The sequence below is a fragment of the Emys orbicularis genome, chromosome 3 (assembly GCF_028017835.1).
Source record: "Emys orbicularis isolate rEmyOrb1 chromosome 3, rEmyOrb1.hap1, whole genome shotgun sequence".
In the NCBI taxonomy this organism is placed as follows: domain Eukaryota; kingdom Metazoa; phylum Chordata; order Testudines; family Emydidae; genus Emys; species Emys orbicularis.
This window is the reverse complement of record NC_088685.1, coordinates 216,518,664-216,539,278: the sequence shown is the minus strand read 5'-3', so window position 1 is coordinate 216,539,278 and position 20,615 is coordinate 216,518,664. Positions and strand designations below refer to the sequence as shown.

The 20,615-nt window shown below is 41.7% G+C and overlaps 1 protein-coding gene across 1 annotated transcript in view; it reads left to right on the top strand.

Moving 5' to 3' along the window:
* The window catches only part of MRPS5 (mitochondrial ribosomal protein S5), an 81,592-nt gene extending 61,595 nt beyond the window's left edge, over nucleotides 1–19,997 (top strand). The window contains exons 7-11 of the mRNA XM_065401248.1: nucleotides 3,750–3,796; nucleotides 4,667–4,724; nucleotides 7,800–7,862; nucleotides 17,698–17,834; nucleotides 19,439–19,997. Coding sequence (XP_065257320.1) covers nucleotides 3,750–3,796; nucleotides 4,667–4,724; nucleotides 7,800–7,862; nucleotides 17,698–17,834; nucleotides 19,439–19,663 — 530 coding nt within the window. The 3' untranslated portion in view covers nucleotides 19,664–19,997. The remainder of the gene's footprint in view (nucleotides 1–3,749; nucleotides 3,797–4,666; nucleotides 4,725–7,799; nucleotides 7,863–17,697; nucleotides 17,835–19,438) is intronic.
* Nucleotides 19,998–20,615: the final 618 nt, after the last annotated feature.

Below are 20,615 nucleotides of genomic sequence, written 5' to 3'. Positions count from 1 at the left end.
AGTGCATAGGATTCTTCCGTCCTAAGTGTAGTCAATGGCAAGACTTCCGTTGACATCAGCAGCTCAGGGTTTTACCAGTTTTGTTTTTCTTCTCCCCTGCAGATATTTATATCGGTTTCTTCAACATGGAAGAAAATTACTATGTATTAGGGCATCAACGAAACTAACTGTAGATAAAGTGCTGTCAGTTGCACAAAGCAAACTGAAAAAAATAGAAACCTCAGATTGTGATGGGTCTAATAATTATTGGCTGTGGACAGGTGCATTTGAAGACAAGTTTTTACAAGCTTCTCAATACAAGAAGAAGGGAAGACTAGAGGCTGGCTAGAGGGGAGTGGTTGGCTTAATTTTCCTCAGAGTGGGTCTCAGCTTTCAAACGTTGGGAAATGCTGCATTAAAATCAGGGCGAGGATTCCTTCTTCAAAGGAGACATTAGCAATCTAAGTCAGACAAGGCCCCAATCACACGTATCTTGTCTTTGCAAACAAAAGGGGAAGTGTATTAAGTCTCCCTGTGTGCTCATATGGAAATGAGGGAATTTTAGGGAAAATATGCAACCAGTTCAGCTGAACCAGTGTTAGCACTGATGCGAGCCCTAATGTAGACAAAGCTCCAATGGTTTCTGATGTCTTCAACACTGCATTGAACTCACTGAGGAGACGGGCTAATTAATAAAGGTAAAAAATGCTGAAATCCACCAGAGACTTGTCTACACTTGAGCTCCTGCTACTTCAGCTGGACTAGAGAGCAAATCTCTTCCTAAAATTATATAGGGTAGGCAAAGGCAATGTGCCCAGCACTTCATGTAGTGTGAATGGGTGTCTCGGGAATCCGGCACCATGCATCATGAAAAACCCTCTCCTAACCTTTTTTTGATCATTAAAAATGGCTAAAGAAATATTCCCATTTAAACCCCCTTTGTGCTGATGATGTCATTGCCTAATGAATAGAATTGACCTCTGACACCTGGTCAACACACAGTTTTTATACTGCTATAATTGTCATGTAGGAGTGTGATTTTTACTGATATAGAAGTGCCTTATGCGGGTTTATTCTTATTCCCCTTCCCATACGGGAACAGCTATACTGATATAAAGCACCTTTGTGCACCTTTTATATGCGCAGTAAGGTGCTATACTACTTTAACTATACCACTATTCAACTTCTTATGTAGACAAGCCCTCTTAGCTTGTTTGCTTTGCCCCCGCGAAGAGAAAAATAAATCAGAGTACTCTTTAAACAGCACATTTTTAATGTAAAACAAAGGGAAAACATTCCATAAGGCTGCTAGGCCTATAAACACTTGTATTTTTCACTTTGTATTTTAAAACTTAGATGCCAACAGACAATAAATGTGCACTGGAAATATAAAGTTGAGCCAGAAAACTACACATCCTTTCTAAATAAATGCAAGTTTCATCTCTAAAGGTTCTGTTTCATCTGGTCAGTTACAAAAATTTAACAGTGCCTGCTCACTTCAGTAGCCAGGGTTTGTGTGAGACATTTGTTGAAGCATTGGACTAAACTGTGAGGACAAAGTAATACTAGACAGACTTAGCGTTTTGTCATAATGAGATCTCCAAACAAACTGCACAGCTGCCCTTTGTTACGCTGAGATTATTGATTCTTTGCCAGTTCTGCTTCATGGGAATCGGCTTGACTCTCTTTAAATTATATAATAAAAGAGTTAACCTTTTGCATGCAGGACAAGCTTTATTTAACAAGCATTCTTGAAAATATAATGCTATCCGTTGTTTTCTTAAAAAAAAAAAAAAAAAAAAAAATGGTTTCCTCCCCATTTTGTGGGTGGTTACCCACGTACATTGGGCTGTAACTGGAATGCCAAAAGGATTTGGAGAGAATAGAAACGGGAGGAATTAAACTGAGATTCAGCCTGGAAAATGCAAGCTAATGGTTTTGGTAAAACCTAGCAAGAAGTAGGAACCCGGGGTGTATTGTAAGGGTGACAGCGGACAGGACATTACATATGAGTGTATTGTTATATGGCTGCAATAAAAGCAGTTCAGTTTTGGAGACATACGCAAAGAGTTCACGTCACAGAAGTAAATAGTCTCATTTTATTATGGGCAGAGCAAGTAGCACCACCTATTATTAAGGTTGCCTGATACGTCCCAGTATAAGTCCCTATTTTCAATTGCTTATAACTTGGCTAGACTCTAACCATTTAGGATGAGATTTTCCATGCGGGGTGTCTATCTCAGGCTGAATATTTTTTTTGAAAATTACAGCCAAAGTGCTTCAGCCATTTCTGAGATCAAGGCTAAAGGAAAATACTTAGTTTTGCCCATGTTGAAATATTCTACCAGCCTTCCATGCTCTTGCCCTTCCATTCCATGATAAACATAGTATATGATCATTCAATTAAAGATGGTTCCATGATGCATACCTATCATAGCACCATTGGATCTGGCATTTCCTAGCTTTTGAATCCTTGACTTCGCAACCTTCATGTGTGTATGTCTCATATACATATACAAAACTACATTACACGAACATTAAGGTAACAAAGTCCAGCCCTCAGAAGTTAGGAAATGCCAGAATTAAGGTGTATCCATGGCATCTGCACAGAATTAAGGCCATCTGGAATCAGATAGTGATAGTAAGATTTTCTGTGTTAATGAGGCCAACTTTGACCATCTGATTAATCACTTCTCCCATACCTATCTCCACACTTTCTTCCGTGCTCCCCCCTCTCAACTGAGTCCACAATGCTACAGCCTGCTTCAGATCCTCTCTCAAGACCCGCCTTTGCTGTGATTCATGCAAGAAGTGAGTGGTGGGCCTGATCACACTGACTTCAGTGGGCTTTGGGCCAGGTCCTAGAGCAGGGTTACAACCCCCATCACCTGCCAAAACAACAACAACAACAACCAAAATATCCCAAATCCATGATTTGGAACCACCCCTTGTGCACGTTGTCAGCCTACGTAATTGTAATATAGCCTATAACCCTCATCCTCTCTCCTGTTGTCTGTCACGCTCAGTTGTCTTCTCTTAAGCTGACTCTATGCTTTTTGGGACAAGCATTGTCTATTGACAGTACCACAGTACTAATAAAAATATGACTAGATCCCAGAATTCAGTGAAGTTCTTGTACTAACTTTTTTCTGTGTTAGCTATAGTAACAGCATGTACTAGAATGTAAGATTGAAGGTTCAGTGTTTCTTATCTTAACTTGTTTATGTGCTTTGCTGCTGTTTCTGTTGGTAAAACTTGATTTTCATATTCCCCATGTTTGGCTCTGTACAATCACCCTATTTAGCCACGCTTACCTCTTGTTTTTGGTTCCACTGTTTTTTTTACTATTGCAGCTATTATGCCTGTTTTGTTTTCTGTTCCCCCACCTCCAAAAAGTTGGCAGGTGTCTTGAAGCTCTTTAAACAGAGGGGTCCCTCTTGGACACAACAGTAAGGTTTGAGGGATTGGTTGGAACAAATGGATATGGGAAATTTCTTTCCTTGGCCAACCTGGTTTGACTTTGATTGTTACAACAGTACTGCATCCAGTTGTTAGATAGTTGTAAATGTTAAATTTTTATGGGTCTTTTTCTGGTCCATTTCTTTCATGTGTCTAATTCAGTGGAGTGGAAATAACAGGTGCTGAGGTTAGGGTAGTAGAAATGACATGTTTAATCACATAGCTCTCGCTGAACCCCTGTAAGAGGAGTAAGTATGTACTGTTTACATTGTGTATATGTTTTTAATAACACATCTACTTGTGTCTCTCAGGTTTTGCAGTGGGGAAAGCAAGTGACAAGATGACAGCTTTAAGAAAAGTATGTAATTTTAAAAGTAAATGTAAATATTTCATACCTATTGTAGTTATCAAATATAGAAATGTTTGTAAGTATCAGTGTTTAGTACACACTATTAATAGAGTTTTGCCTGGATACAAAATAAATAGTTTGTTCATTTTAGTAATTGGTTCACTTATTCATGGGTGTCCCAAATTGGATACTACTATCTCTTGCAATTGACATGTTGTATTTTGAAAAAATACATGAGCAGGGATGGCTCTGGTAACTTTATATGCATTGTTCCCAGTTACTTTCATTTCAGAGTTGCAGTATCTTTGAAAGAAGGAAAAATCTTTATTAAAAAATCTAATTTAAAATTTTTCTTCTGACTGCTTTTTTGTGTGTGGTTTTTATTTTGGTTAGGGGTTTTTGTTGTTGTTCTTTTTTTAGGACAAATACCCTTGTCTGTGGAGTTTCAGGTTACAATTTAAGACTTCTAATGCTCAGGCACCCCAGTCAGCATAGGTTTTTTTGTTTTTCTCTGAAGCATAGTGGCTTTCTCAAGTCTTCCCTAGGTTTTAGAATGACACGTGGTTTCCAGGAATCCTTCTCATATGTTGTAACGCCCAGCTCAGTTGTCATCAAACAGTAATGATAAAATAACCAAACTTTGATACCACTGTTACTGAGTGAAGATAAATCTATGTGAGACTGCATCCACTTAGTTGAAAACATTTTATTTGATTAGAATTGTTGAAATTCAGTATGGCATCGAGGTGGACGAAAAGTGACTATCATTTTCCTGAGTGTAGTTTTGTTTGGATGAACAGCTGCAGATTTGAGGTACTCCAGTCAAAGTAACTTTAACAATTATTGTAAGAAGAAATATTTTGCTTGTTTGTTTTCTAGGCAAAGAACAGAGCAATTCACTATTTACACTATGTAGAGCGATATCAAAACCACACAAGTAAGTATGAAGGGTTTTTTTAGACGACTCCTTTAAAAGTTTCAAACTGGTGTTAAAAACACCAACCTGCAGCCAGCTGTTACAAAAGGAAACATCATAACTAAACTTTTTCTTGCCTGAATGTATTACATTGTAATTCTGCTTGTGTTGTTTCATTCCTTCCGTGTGCTCTCTTAAATCTCAGCCCTAGACTGTTCTGGCTAGACATATTGATCGCGTCAGATAGTTCCGTGCCGACTGCTGTGCAGAAATAGTCACCATTATCTGGGATGAATATCCAGTTTACCCTTTATTTTCATTCAGTCTCAAATCAACAGTTATAGGAAAATCAACAAAGCGAAGTCGTGGCTTGGTCTCATAATATGGGTTGCTCTTCCCCATGCACTAAACTGGGAGATTTTTTTCCCCGCCCCCAAGTTTAAAATTTGAATCTCGAATACCTAAGAGATGCCAAGACTTTCAGACTCTTTAAAACTCTTATAGCGTTTACAGCTCGTGTAGATCTAGGCGAGCACAGTTTGACCTCTGCTGGGCCTGCACCTTGTATAAGCCACCTGCTTCCTATAGCTGACTTGCTGGCCCTGTGCCCTTCTCAAACCACTTCAATTTTCCTAAGCACCCCAGCAAGTCACGGTCTCTTCCTGCAGGCCTCTGGAAAAGGGAATGTTGGCAGCTGGCGCATTAGGGCGGGAGGAGTTCAGCGTTTGACGCTCTTTGGTAGCTCCAGAGTAACTCAGGTTCTCAGGAGATGAGCCCCACAGCAGGCAGAGTGTCCTCCTATATGTGTGTTGCATGCTAGCACAGTGGGCCTGATCCTGATTGGGGCTCTGGGCATTACTATGAAGAAAAATAATCTTCCTGCACACCTCCTGCCCCCTTAGGAGAGATCCTGTGTCCAGCAGAGCTCCTGAGTGCGTAGGAAGGAGTCCTGGTGCTGTCCAGGCAAACCGTGGTAGATTACAGCATTGAACTATGGCCATCACTTTGCACTAAGCAGGTTTCAGAGTCGTCTAGTGTGAAGCGACGTATGATTCTTCCTCATGTTCTCTTTAAAAGACCCAAGGAATTCTAGACAGAAAACAGCATTAAGAGAACGTGAACGTTGCATGGTCGAACATTCAAATAAAAACACAAAGCCAAAGCTCAGGTTGCCCACAAAACAGGCTTCACTGTTGTTGCTTCTCAAATAATGCAATTTAATGACGTATAAAATGTTTTCTAACCTTAAATACGTGTGTAGTATCTTCTAGTACTGTGACCTGCTCTCTTTATACCAGACAGTCAGCGAAAAACATTAGTATACAGCTCTATAGAATAAATCATTATTACACAATGCATTATACATAATGCTACGATTTTGTCACGTAGGTCGCGGAAGTCACGGAATCCGTGACTTCCACCCCGGGGGCTGGGAGCTACAGGGTCCTGATGCCTCCCGCAGCGGCAGGGAGCTGCAAGGTACCCCTGCTACCTGAGGCAGTGGGCCTCCAAGTTCCCAGCCACCATGGGCAGTGGGGGTACCCCACAACTCCTAGCCTCTGCGAGGGACGGGGATCCCTGCAGCTCCCCGCCAGCCGCTCTTCTGCAGACCTCACAAAGGGTCTTGCTATAGAATGGAAAAAGATCAGCAGTGGTGTCACACCCAGAGTTTTAGGACATGGGAGCTACTTACTAGTCTGGCACCCGACATCAGTGTTAGTTCCTTAAACCTAGTTGTGCACCATCCTGTCACAAATGGAGATGAGTAGTAGAGTTTTGGAGGGTGAATTAGATGCTCCAGTTAATAAGAATGAGAGGAGTGTCGGGCACATAAGCATCCAGCTGAAACTCCTTTCCCCCTCTCATCCTGCCACTCTTTTTATGGTTTACTTGTAAGAAATATTTTTCTCTGAATTATGTTGTGTGAAAGGCCCTTGGGAGCAGGAGTAAGGACTATACATCAAGCACTGCAGAATGTCCAAAGGAAACAACGTGAAAACATGGAGTAATCTCTTTCAATTGTAGTAATCTTGGGTGTTGTTTGTATCCGGTATCATTAAAAAAAATTTCAGACAGAAGTGATTTTGTTAAATTTACCATCTCCTTTTAAGTCGATAAAATAAAGCTCTGGGGTCCCCTTGGAGCTTATTCCGGGGCCAGTGATAATTCCACAGCTGTAGTCTGGGGCCATGTTACCAGCTGGCCGTTCCAGCGCCCTGCAGAGCACCATAGGGCTCTTCCGCTGAGCCATCTTCAGCCCAAGTGCTAGAACCCCCTCCCTAGAGGTGCTGAGTTGCTCTGGGTACGCTGACACTTTAAGACCATGGTGGTGAGTCTCGGAGCCCGTGTCTGCCGTGTAGATGGTGCAGCTCAGGCTCTGAAACCCACCCTTCATCGCCGGGCTTCAGCACCCGAGCTCCAGCCCAAGCCAACTGTCTTCACAGCTGTGTTCAGTGCCATAGCATGAGCCCAACGAGCCCGAGTCTGTCGACCCAGGCTCTGAGACTCGCTGCCACAGGTTTTAAAATGCAGTGCAGATGTATCCTCTGAGGTTAGGTCCTGTGTGTCCAGCTAGCTCCAGCCAAGCACTAAGGGGATTTGGATTGTGTCTCAGGAATAAAGCAACCTAAGGACTTGGGACAGTGGATAACTTGCAGGGAAACCCTAGGAACAGCCAAGCTTGGGGAGAAATCTTAGGCTGAGGGTTTTTCAGGGGTTTTTGTTTTGTTTTTTTGGGTGGGGTGGGAGGTTGTTGTTACCACTAAACCTAAATCCCAGGAAGAAGGTAAGTTTGCGCCATATATAAACACTGTGCAAAGCAGGGTGGGATCATAACCTGCTTATTAACACTCTGTATTTTGCAAGTGACTGTTGATTCTGCCTATGTAATATTGCAGTAATATTTGCTGTTGTAAAAAGGTCATTTTGTTTTAGAATTTTATCTAGATGTGCCCTTCTGCTAAAATTCCTAAAAGAGAGTAAGCTATAATTTCCTTATCAGAGTTCTGGACTCTGTATATGTTGATATTCTGTAATTTCGTTGAATTGCATAATTCTTAGAGAATTATACTGTAACAATATTATTTTTATTTTCAGTTTACCATGATATTACAACAACTTTTAAAAGAACAACCATCCGGATGAAAAAGCAAAACAAAGGTAATTAAAAACTGGCTTGGCACTTCTAAGCATTATTTACCAGCTCATTCATGTTCCTTTGACAAAGGAAAAACATACATACTGAAGTTAATTGTTCTTTGATGTAATGCCGTCATAAAAATACAGCCATTATATTTTAACTGCTGTTGGTTGCCAATTCCGTACATTAGAACTACCAGCCATTGTCATGTCACTATCATATATTTAAATCCTTGGTCTCCTCTCTTCCTGGTCCAATTTCCCTCCCATCATCCCCGCCTTCCTCCTCTCGGCACCCAGTTTGTCTCCCCCAGCTACCTCAATTTTCTCTCCCTCCACCTTCCTCGGGGTCTCCTCCATGCTACCTGAGTGTGGGAGCTGCTCTGGTGCTGGCTGGAGTTCAGGACCATTTTCCGCCAGGAAATGATTAGCAACAAAGACCATTAGAGCCAGTGTAGGTGATATACTCTCCCCGCCTTACCCACTTGGTTTGTGCTCTGGTAACATGTCATCCCAGTTGTTTGCTCCCCTGTCTCCTCCCTTAGGGGGTGCTCTCCTGAGCCACCTCCTGAACTGTGTTAAGCTGGCATATTGATGCTGTTCTTTGAGATTTGGATGTGCCTCATGCATGAGAGATTGGAGTCTTTTGAATAGGAGTGTCCATCAGGGCCACGCGTGCACCTTGCTCCTCGTGTTTCCATGCAAGGACATAAAGGGCAGGGTGGCTGCGACCCTTCCTCAGGTCCCTCTTACTACCCGTGGCTGTGAGAGAGAACCTGGTGAATGTGCAACCTGCTACTCTCTTCTGAGCTTCAAAACTTGTTCCTTTTTGTCACTAATTTGGTCAAGAAACTTTGTCTTCACCCCTTTTCTTCCGCACATTGGATGTTTCCAAAACAAAGAAGCAGAAACGCTCCAGTACCCCCTTACAACGGGTTTGGGGCTTCGTGCTGGCCGCCACATCTCATGGCTGTCTAAGCGATCGGGGTTCCTGCCCATCTTGAGATGAACTCATCCCCCTCGCTGACAGGCACAGCCAGTGCTTCTCCTGCCTGGGAAGGACCATATACCTGTCCTTGTCCTCAGGGACCCACACGTCCAGGGACACTCAGCTCAAGTTACACCTGCTAGAACAATCCATGTGAGTCACTTTGGACCCAGAGGAAACAGCAAGCACAAAAGCAGAGCTTAGAATGAGCCTCCACCTGCATTCCCTGGAACACACACCATATCCTGGGATCAGGGAGGAAAAAGCAGCAAAAGGGTCATCAACAAAGCCCCAGCAGTAGGTGCAGCACCTATGCTCATGATGGAAAGGCTGATGCCGAGAGGCCAAGCCAGACGATGTAAAGACCATGCAGAATCATCTAGTAAGAAGGGTACAAAACACTACTTCTCCAAAGACAAAACATCTGAGACCCTCCATCAACACTGGGATTGTTCCAAAAAAAGAGAGCCAAATCCAACCCAGTGCCAAGGAGCTGTCTGTGGAGGAATTGGTCTCTGGAGGGGACATCCTCTGCACCAAAGTGGGGACGAGCACTGAGTCTGTGTCACTCCCTGACACCAGCATTTCAGAGACATGCTCCTCTTCACCCTGCCGACCTACTCCTCCTCACTGGCATCAAGTGGGAGTCCCTCTCCCCTACCCTTAGAGGGTGACCCCCAGGAGAGTACTGCGGGGCTCTAAACAAGGGCCCTTCAGTAGATAAGGTGAGACTTGCACTGGGCCAGCCACAACATCGGCCAGGCCAGTACCCCACAGTATGCTTTTTTGGCCATATTGGTCTTATTGGGGACCATCGCTGCATGTGTCCTGGAGCAGATTGCCTTTTGCACATCCTGGACAAGGAGGAGACCCTGTTCTCCAGGGGCATCGTTAGCCAGGCCACCCACACAGGAGCTGGCCATTGCTCCACACAAGCAGGAGATAGTGGAGAGACAGCCGCAACCCCCGTCTCCACCTGAGGACCGAGCCTCATTGCCTGACAGTTACACCAACCCCTACGCTGAGCACGGATGAACTCAAGGCATTCCAAAATCTCCTGTCCGATGTTTCAGAGATCCTGGACTCTAAATGAGTGGAAGAGAGATACCAGGTGTCGTGAAGGGCTTTGAACATTTCTAGGCCCACTCAAAACCAGGATCCCCAGTGGTGGTATTAGTGCAGGAGAAGTCAAAGTCTGCAAAGGGCACGGCTAAGGGTAAAGACCTCTTTGGGCACAAAGCATTCTCCTCTACCTCACTGCCGCGCCGGGTTGCAAACTACCAGGCCTTGTTTGCAAAACATAACTTCCTCACTTAGGTAAGGGTCGCTCCCTTCCTGTCTCAGATCCCACAGGAGAACAGAGAGAAGCTAAAAGAAATCATGGGTGGGCCAAATGGTCACTAAAATCGTGGCCATCGTCCGACACAGCTGCGAGGTCAGTGCCCATGTCTGTCATGATGAGGCAAGATCATGGGTTCTAACGTCCAGTATATCAACGGCAGTTCAAGCCCCCAGAGAGGATCTGCCCTTTGAAGGGATGGGAAGGTCTTTAGCAGCAGAACAGACAACGCTCTCCATTCGCTGAAAGACTCAAGGGCTGTGCCGGTCTTCGGTGTTTCGGAATACCGACTTCCTCATCGGAAACCACATAAACCAAGCAGAGCCAGAGGACATCACCTTACTGTTGGGGCTGACCGTCCAAATACTGACCCAGGAGAAGCCCCCGGTATGCCAGAGGCCACCTGTAGTCAGTGTCCTCCACCGTACACCCTGTGCCCTCACAGGGGCAGTGGGGTTGATGGCAGTGCTGGCTAAGGCTGCCACCGCCTTTGGGAGCTGCCTTACCCCTTTCTTTTAACTGATTGTTTCAGGTGGAACTCTGAGACCCTTTGGAGAGCCACGCTCACACATGCTGGAAGAAAAAAACGTCACCTACCCTATGGGTTCTGCGAGAGGTGGTTGTCAGTGTAGATCCCACAACCTGCCCTCTATTCCACTTTGAGTCCTCAGCTAACCAGGGCTGCAGTCTGCGCGGGCGCTGAAGGAGAGTCCTGCCCTCCCACTAGGAGGCACAGGCCATGTGCAGCCACGACACACGCTGCTGTTCAAAAGACACTGATATCGCGTGCACGAGGCGTGTGCACACCTGCTGCAGGATCCGCGCTGCCTGCAGCACTTGGAAGAACCACAGTTTTATTGTAGGGTGGGTAACCGTTCTTTCTCATGACTTACCTAATTCCCAGACCTCACGTACTTATACCAACCCCTGACCATGTCTGGATGCACTCCGGCCGTATGTTCTGACGTCTCACTAACGTAGACTGTAACACAGATATCTTTAGGAGGGGCTTGTTTAAACTCTTAGCATTTTAACATGCAGCCATTCAGCTTATTGTTGTTTATTTTCAACATATTTAGTTTTATATTCTAAGTACCTTCTATTTTAAAAACAAACAAACATTCATTATGTCATAAATTGGCAGTAACGGCCAAATTTATAGTTTCTGGCATAGACCTGACTTAATCTGGAAGGACATAATTTGAGTTGTTTATGACTGCTTTCAGAGGTGAACAAATACAGTCAATAAAGGAAATCACATTCATAGAGGACAGGTTTAGACTACTGCTGAGTGACTAATCAGTGCTCTAACTGCAATAGACAGTAGGGATACAAATACAGCTATATGGTCCCTTCTTTGTTTATAACCCCCATTTCATGATAGCAATAAGTTTCCAACTACCAATGTGTTCTCAAGGGTTATGTTTTCTGAGTAGTAGAAATCACTTGGGAATTGGTTCACAGTAAGCCAGAGGCCTGCAATAGTCCAGAAATACTGCCCATTGTGTTCAGTTGCTTAATTATTTCAATATTCACAGATTAACAATATTTTTAGTAGGCTGGTACGTTGAAGCTTTGCAAGTACCGTTTGATTTTGTTGCTTACATGTTTGTTCTGTACTGTCATATTACAACAGTTGCTAATATACAAAGTTATTAGCATAACATGCATTCTGTTAGCATCTAAAAATTAGTGTGAATCCTATACTACTTTTGTAGGGTGAAAAACTTATTTTTTCAGTAAGACTTCTGTTAATGTGAAAGTGAAATCTTAATGTGGGTTAGAATATTATTTATAAAGCAGCAGATACAGAGTCAAATTGTCCCCCGCATTTAGATTCCTACGGCTCCATTGAATTTAATGAGGTTATAAGTTTATAAATAAGTAAAATTTTCCCTGTAGTGTTCCAGGCTAGTCAGTACAAAGAAATCTCAATATCCCTTGCAATATTTTAAAGCAAAAATGTCCAAACACCAGCAGGAATGCTACTGAACTAAACACTTGAGCAAACTGTTATGAACAAATGCTGTTATTAATGTAAAATATCAATGTAAAGCTCTCATTTGGAACAATTAGATTCTCCCTATGAGAAACAAAACAAGACATTCCTTCCTTATCTCTGTCATGCTGTCTGGAGTGGCTCACAACCATGAGTGCCTATCTCAGGACAGACTGTCAGAAACAGGACTGACACCCCAAATTGGTAGTGTGTTCTATAATTAGATTTCACCAAGCCAGTAACAAATGGGAACTCCTAGATCACTATAGCAGTTTTACCCTGGAGTCAGACAGTCTCCTTAGACTCTCCAGTCTGCCTTGCCACCCAGGCAAGCTGGATTTAGTGATAAATGGTCACTTACATAAAAAATCACACCACATTCAGGTTGCTCCCAGTCCCAAGAGACCAGTCACTTATCCCAGGTCAGTTGGTACCCCAGATCTTACACCAAAGACAGCGTCTGTAGCAATCCTGTAATAAACTAGCTAAAGGTTTATTAACTAGGAAAAAGAAGTGTTATTTACAGAGAGCAAACACATACACACAAATGAGTTGTGATCCAAATCCCAAGAGTGACATATTTGTAATGATCTGTCAATTTGAAATGTCTTTCAGGGCAAATCCAGGGATAAACCTGGGTGAGCTCTCGGTTCAATTCAGAGTCTCTGGGCCTGTAAGAGTTCAAACAGCAGAGCTGAAAAATTCTCTTGTGACCCTGTTTTATCTTTTACAGTCAGGCTTGGTCTGTACTACAGAGTTAGGTCAACATAAGGCAGCTTACAGCGACCTAATTATGCGAGTGTCTGCATACAATGCTGCTTCCGCCGAAGTAAGTGGCCCTCTACACCAACATTATAACTCCACTTCCACGAGCGGCGTAGCACTTTCTGTCAATGTAGCTTGGGCGACGCAGTGTCTGTGTAGACACTGCTTTGCTTGCATTGGCTGTTGGCTGTCAGCCCCAAGCTGTCTCAGATATCCTCCTGTGTTATGATTGGTCGATCGCAAAACAAAGCCTACCCTTTTCCCCATCTAACGTTTCTTCCAGAAATGGTCCTCCAGTAGTTTAACGTCCGACTGACACCCTGCCCATTCTTCGTATATGTGATAACCCCTGACAGATCATGCTTATAGCAGGAAATGTAGATGTATGTTTTTTGTTCTGTGTACGTATGTGTGTAAGGGGAGATGGGTGCCATACTCCCATTTGTGTCCTTAAAAACCTCCCCCTAAATGTATACATCTGCCTGTGTCCCACATTAAACAGTATGGCCTATTCTTTCCCAATAGGATGAGATCATGAATCCATAATAATGCTTTGTGCCTTTGGATCATTTGGCCTTCCTCCTGACCCCAGAATGGTACCTACCAGTCCTTCCATAACACTTCTCTAGAAGAATTCTAGATCCAGTTATAAAAATCAAAGCCGTATTCTGTTTATAGTAAGCAAAAATAGCATTTATTGGCAATTTACAGAGTAGAAAATATACCAGAAATAAAAACTTGATTAAGAAATATGTTTTAGCACTCTTATATTTGGCCTGTCCGTGTGACATTTCATCCTGGAAGGAATGTGAATATGCACAGCCAGACAACTTTTATAGTATTCCCTCAGCTGTCAGACAGTGTCGCTTGTTGCAATATACAAGTGTTTGATTTCATTATTGCTCTAGCAATACAGTATCCATTCTTTGCTCTGAAGCGTTACCCAAAAGGACGTTTACTGCTCTTTGATTATTTTTAGACTACACAAGATTTCATTTTCTTTCTCATCCAGTTATAGCATTTGTTGATTTTTTTTCTATACAATATGCTTTGTGTTATATCTTCTCTTTGTATTGTGTCTGCAGTTCTAATTGCACAAAACATTCATACATATTCAAGTATCCTTTGCTAGAGAAAACAATCTCCTCTTCCTATTTTTTAACTGATTGGTCTAGGTCACACATTTCTTGAAGCATTTTCAACGCTGCATGAAATATTCATACTAGTGACTACTATGTTCTGGACAAACCCCATTTGGGATTAAATTAGAAGTATAATTCTAATTTAACATTTAAAATATTAGATCAAGTGTGTGTGTGTGTGTGTGTGCGTGTATATATATATATATATATATATATATATATATATATATATATAAAAATATAAAAATTGTCAGAATGTTGTTGTAAATCAGTGTTACAAATCTCGTGTCTATGCTGGTTCCTTGGCCATATTAGCTAATGGTATCTGTGGGGTTCTATAGATGTTTAAAGTCCTACTATTCATATGCTACCTCAACCCATGCTTAGCATTACAGAAGCTAAATCCAAAGCTTTAACAGAGTAAGCTTTCTTCCCCATTAAAACAGTCATGATTGTAACCTACAAGAATAGTCACAGTGAAATAGGTGTATGACTTGTAAGCTAATTTCTAAGATTAACTGAACAGGCAAAATGCCAAATAATTTGTAAAATGCAGCAATATGGCCATGAAGCACTATAGCAATATCCTATGGCTATCTTTAATATAGAGGAAAAGTTACAACACTTCAAAACCTCCACTGTAGTAACAATGCCATGAGGCAAGGCATATACAGATTCATCTTCCATTAAGGTATCTGTTCTCCCTACTTGGTAACAGCACTCTAGCTCCTATTTCTGTGTCCTGAAGCCTCTTGTTTTGCAGTATTAAAGTTGGTGAGGTACTTTATAAACTCCTTTCCCATTAATTTACAGCATTTCTCTCAATAAATGGTCACAAAAGACAAAAATTTTGAGATTTTTAGTACAAAATTTGTAAACTAAGCTCAATATTGTTTTGAGTATATTAGTTTTTTTCTCTTCTTAATTTCTTACTTTCCTTAGCTAAGCTACCTTCATAACTGTAATTTGTTAGAACGTATATGTAACATCTAATTCTCATAGTCTAATAGTAAATATTAGACAATCAAAAGTCTGTGGTTAAAGAGAACTTTTTATTATGGAGACAGTTAAAACCTAAATGCAAACTTTGCTTTAAAAAATTCATTTAAGTTATATTTGAGGGTGCCAGTATTTTCTTACCTTCTGATCTGTATTTGGTTAGTTACCCAGAGAATGTAAGAGTTTATTCCATTAACATGTTGTACTTGAGTTTTATTAGTTAGAGCCCGGAACGTTTATTTTATTACCAGGAATTAACTTCAAATGGCTTCCTTTTATGACTAGCTTATATCTTTGTTTGGCATGTGACAAATGTTCAGTAGTTTTTAGGCTCCTTTAAAAGCTATGCTTTTAAGTGGCTCCACTGATTAACCTGCGATAACCTAATGTGGAGCTCTCCAGAGCCCATCCCCACCCTCACACTTACAGAGCTGCTGCTTTGAAGATGGAATACTTGGGCTCAATTTATGTTGGGAACAAATCTTGGCCTGTGGTTGATTGTCTAAATTGCAAGACTGATTTTCATCCATTAAAAACCTACAGAAAGCTGTATTTGGACTAAGGTGGGAGAAAGACAAGAAACAAAGCCAGGGAAATGGAATATTGTGGACCATTAACAAATGAAAAGGATTTATAACCTTTCAAAGACCATTCAGATGTAATTTATTCTGTCTTTGAGCATAAAATCAACGCTTTCTCAAACGGCGGAAGAATAGCGTCAGATGAGTATAATTTGTTTTCCAATTATAGGTTAAAAGAAGAAGAAAATGTTAATGTAGTAAAGCCTGCAGTATTGTAATAGATTTTTTTCCCCCCATTTACTCAGCAACAAGACTGTCCCGCAGAGTGGAGTAATCTATAAGAGCTGTGTTTGCAGGTTTTAAATAAAATATTTAAATCTATTGCACACAGGTTTTAAAGATTTATAGACCTAGGTCACATGAAACAGATCTTACTGGAGAACTAGCGCAAAATCAAAAAAAAAGAAAAAAACCTTTCAGTAAAATACAGCAAGTTTTAGTAAAACATTTGCAATTAGTACTAATGCATTATAATTATGTAATAGAATCAATACAAAGTTTATATCCATCCACCCAACTACTCAGCTTGTTTTTCTTTGAATGCCTCGCCAATCTACTAGAATTCTTTGAAGGGGTCAACAAGCGTGACCCAGTGGATATTGTGTACTTGGACTTTCAAAAACCCTCTGACAAGGTCCTTCACCAAAAGGTCTCAAGCAAAATAAGCAGTCATGGGATATGGGGGAAGATCCTCTCCTGGATCAGTAACTGATTAAAAGATAGGAAGAAAAGAGTAGGAATAAGTGGTCAGTTTTCATAGTGGAGCGAGGTAAATAGCGGTGTCCCCCAGGGTCTGTACTGGGACCAGTGCTGTTCTACATATTCATAAATGATCTGGAAAAGAGGTAAAGAGGTGGCAAAATTTGCAGATGATACAAAACTACTCAAGATAGTTAAGTCCCAGGCCAACTGCGAAGAGTTACAAAAGGATCTCACAACACTGGGTGACTGGGCAACAAAATGGCAGATGAAATTCAATGTTGATAAATGCAAAGTAATGCACATTGTAAAACATAATCCCAACTATACATATAAAATGATGGGGTCTAAATTAGCTGTTCCCACTCAAGAAAGAGATCTTGGAGTCATTGTGGATAGTTCTCTGAAGACATCCACTCAATGTGCAGTGGCAGTCAAAAAAGTGAACAGAATGTTGGCAATCATTAAAAAAGGGATAGATAATAACACAGAAAATATCATATTGCCTCTATAAATCCTTGGTATGCCCACATCTTGAATACTGTGTGCAGATGTGGTCGCCCCATCTCAAAAAAGATGTATTGGAATTGGAAAAGGTTCAGAAAAGGGCAACAAAAATTATTAGGGATATGGAACAGCTTCCATATGAGGAGCGATTAATACGACTGGGACTTTTCAGCTTGGAAAAGAGAGGACTAAAGGGGGATATGATAGATGTCTATAAAATCATGACTGGTATGGAGAAAGTAAATAAGTGTTATTTATGCCTTCTCATTACACAAGAACTAGGGGTCACCAAATGAAATTAATAGGCAGCAGGTTTAAAACAAACAAAAGGAAGTATTTCTTCACACAACGCACAGTCAACCTGTGGAACTCCTTGCCAGAAGATGTTGTGAAGGCCAAGACTATAACAGGGTTCAAAGAAGAACTAGATAAATTCATGGAGGATAGGTCCATCAATGGTTATTAGCCAGGATGGGGTGGGATGGCGTCACTAGCCTCTGTTTGCCAGAAGCTGGGAATGAGCGACAGGGGATGGATCACTTGATGATTACCTGTTCTGTTCACACACACAGACGGGACACTGGGCTAGATGGACCTTTGGTCTGACCCAGTATGGCCGTTCTTATTTCCATCAACATGACTATGAAGAATGTGGAGGATAATAAATCTGCAATATTTTATCCTCAAAAGAAGATTCTGAATGCTTTCGCTCTTCACAATCTAATTGCATGCCATTTTTAGGCTACCACTGGCTGGTCTGCGGTATCCTAGTTTTTTTATTCAAGTTGTAATGATTTTACTAGCTTTCACGTGTCATTTACATCTGATTTTTTCCAGGGCATGGTCTTCATTGCCATCGAGCCATCATTACCATCTGCAAGCTGGTTGGGATTACAGACCTGTATGCCAAACTTTCTGGATCCAACAATCTACTTAACCTCACCAGAGCTCTCTTTAAGGGTTTAGCAAAGCAGGTAAATTTTACAGTCTGTACTTGCAGTCGTATTTGCGATGGTCAAAAGATGAAATATAATCTATACTTTGTGATATAGAACAGAATAAATTCTAGGTTCCAAAAGTAACAAAGTTCAATTGAATTCTACAATTCCAGGAGAAAACAGAGTTTGAATTTCAATCTCCTCTTTCCACTCCCTCAGCAGTCATTAGTCACTTACAGCTGTCCATCAGCAACTCTTATGCATTCAAGCATAAAGTGCCTCAAGGGGAAATCTGAATTTGTGGGATTAATTTGCTTTTGTCAGTGACATTTTAAAAAGCGCAAACAGATAAAGCCTTAATCCTACTTTTATTGCTGTTATTTCGTCAGTCACATTTTGGGTTGTCTCTGTTGGTGTATTGAACACAATCATTGCCTCTCCTGAGAGTGTAGCTACAGTGCCTGAGAACTAGTGGGCAGGAGGCTGTAGTCCTGACTGCTGTGGTCCAGTCCATAGTCAGCTGACATTTTAAATATAGTCTGCAAAAAAAAAAAAATACAATTCTCACATTTTCTACTTTCATCTGTTGCTAGTCTAGTTAAAGAATTGCAGGTGCTTCTTACAGCTTTTTTTAAACAATACTGTTGTAGATTATCCATGGGTTGTAAGAAGCTCAAGTGATTTAGGAGCGTTAGCCCTATTGACTGAAGCACTTTTGGAAATATGTTCCTTAGCTAGCAGGACTGAAAAGTAGCAAAATGTTTGCATGAAAGGAAAGAGAGGCCCATTTGGGGTATCGATGCTTTAAGAGATGTTTATTAAATTAGTTCTTTTTGGTACACTGAACGGGCAGCAGAGGTGTTTGCTGCTATAAGTGAATACCTATTCTGAAGAATGAGGCTTTAATGAATAATTTTTCTTGGTGGTGGGGGAAAGATTGAAAATCAAATGAACAGAATTTCTTTGAATAACAGAAGTTACTACCTTGAAAATTGTGTGCCGTGGACAGCACAGCTACTTTGTTATTATTGAAGCAACAAGATTTCTATTAAACTGCCTTGTGTCTTCAGGCTAATGGCATGTGTACTTTGGCCATGGGACGCTTACCATACGACATCTAACATCCAGTTACCTGCCCATCCGTGAGAGCTACTTCCTGGGGGACATTCATTTAATGTAACTAATCTTCAGTCAGTTCTTGGCAGGATAGGACTATTCGGCCTTGTCACGTGTATAATAAACAGTGCTTTTGGTATGTTGCCACATTTGGTTACTGTCCCACTGCACGCCTTCATCATAGGCCAGTAGCCTTTCCAGAAAGCGGTACTGCTGGGAATGACCCTACAGTGCTAGCAAACCAGCAGTCCTAGGACTACAGCATCGCATTCCCTGGATGTTCTACACATGCTTACGTGTTCCAGGAATCATTTCTTTAGTTTACATACAACATCTGAAAAACTGACACTTTCTGTTGCTGCTTATGCCATTTAAGCAGACAAACAATGTTCAACATTGGAATGGAGGAAAATACAGAATGGAAATTATTTAGATAGATCAAATAGGCTGTACTTGTCCTGGTTCAGTTCTTTCTTGTGAAATTTATAGAATCTTTTTTTTTTTTTTTTAAACCCCTCAAACAGGAAACCCATCAAGAGCTAGCAGATAAGAAAAGCCTCTACGTGGTAGAATTCCGTGAGGAGTGTGGCCCCCTGCCGATCGTAGTTGCTTCACCTAATGGAGATGTCAGGAAGGAACCAGAACCTATGGATGAGGTTCCCAATACCAAGCTGGAATGGAGCGAAGTGAGAGTAGCTCAAGGAATGAAACGTTCTTCCTGGGCACATGTCAAAAGGACAGTGTGGTGAAGAGCTGGGATCTGCCCATGCCAATACTCAGAGGTACCGCAGCACAAACCCAGAGAAAGTCCAGCTCAGACGGATGATTTGGCTAGACGTGCACTTCAGCACCATTTTGTGTTACTGCTGCTCTGCCTTGGATGCTCAACAGTCTCGTTGGCTTTTCTGCAAACTTCTCTTGCCATCCACATTCAGCTAATGAACAATCTGAATGTAAATGGCTGATGTGCAGCCATGCTGATTTCATACTCACCAGGTCTCTGCTGCTATCCTTAGACCTGGTCTGTAATCAGGAAACCCTAGTGTTTTCTTTACAGATATTTAGGAAACTATTAAAAACATTACTAAAATAAAACCCAATCATTCTCATAATTTAATGTGCTGCATTTTTCCCCAAAGCTGCTTAAATTTCTGTATGTGCTTTCAGAGTTCAGCATGTTGTGCAAGGATAGATGTTAGTACATTGACTCTCTGCACCTCTGTACCATGTAATCGTGTCCAGAGTGGGAGGGTAGGGATCGCTGTGAAATTAGAGGGGAAGAAGTGTTGACAGGGAGGCGTGTAGGATGAAGCTGAGGGCTGGGGCAGAGTTGCTGGAGGTGAGACGGAAGATATACTTGGGGGAGGGGGATGAGGAAGGACAACAGGAGGAAGCAGAAATGGTTTGAGCAGTGCCAGAGGAAGGCAGGGGAGATGGGGAGATGGTGATAGGAGGAGGGCCCCGCAGAGTGAGGTGTGATGAATCAGTGTCAGGAGCTATCCGTGTCTAGGCCAGTGTTTCTTGAGCTTGTCGACCCCTCAGTCAAAGTAAATAATAATCATTCACAACCCCCTGACATTTACCATAAAAGAGTGATAGAGATATCAGTGCTAAGCCAGTATATTTGATTTATGTGCGTGGTTTGGAGGTTGACAAAGAATAGTTGGACCTTGAACGGGAAGGTTGCATGGGGAGTGGGGA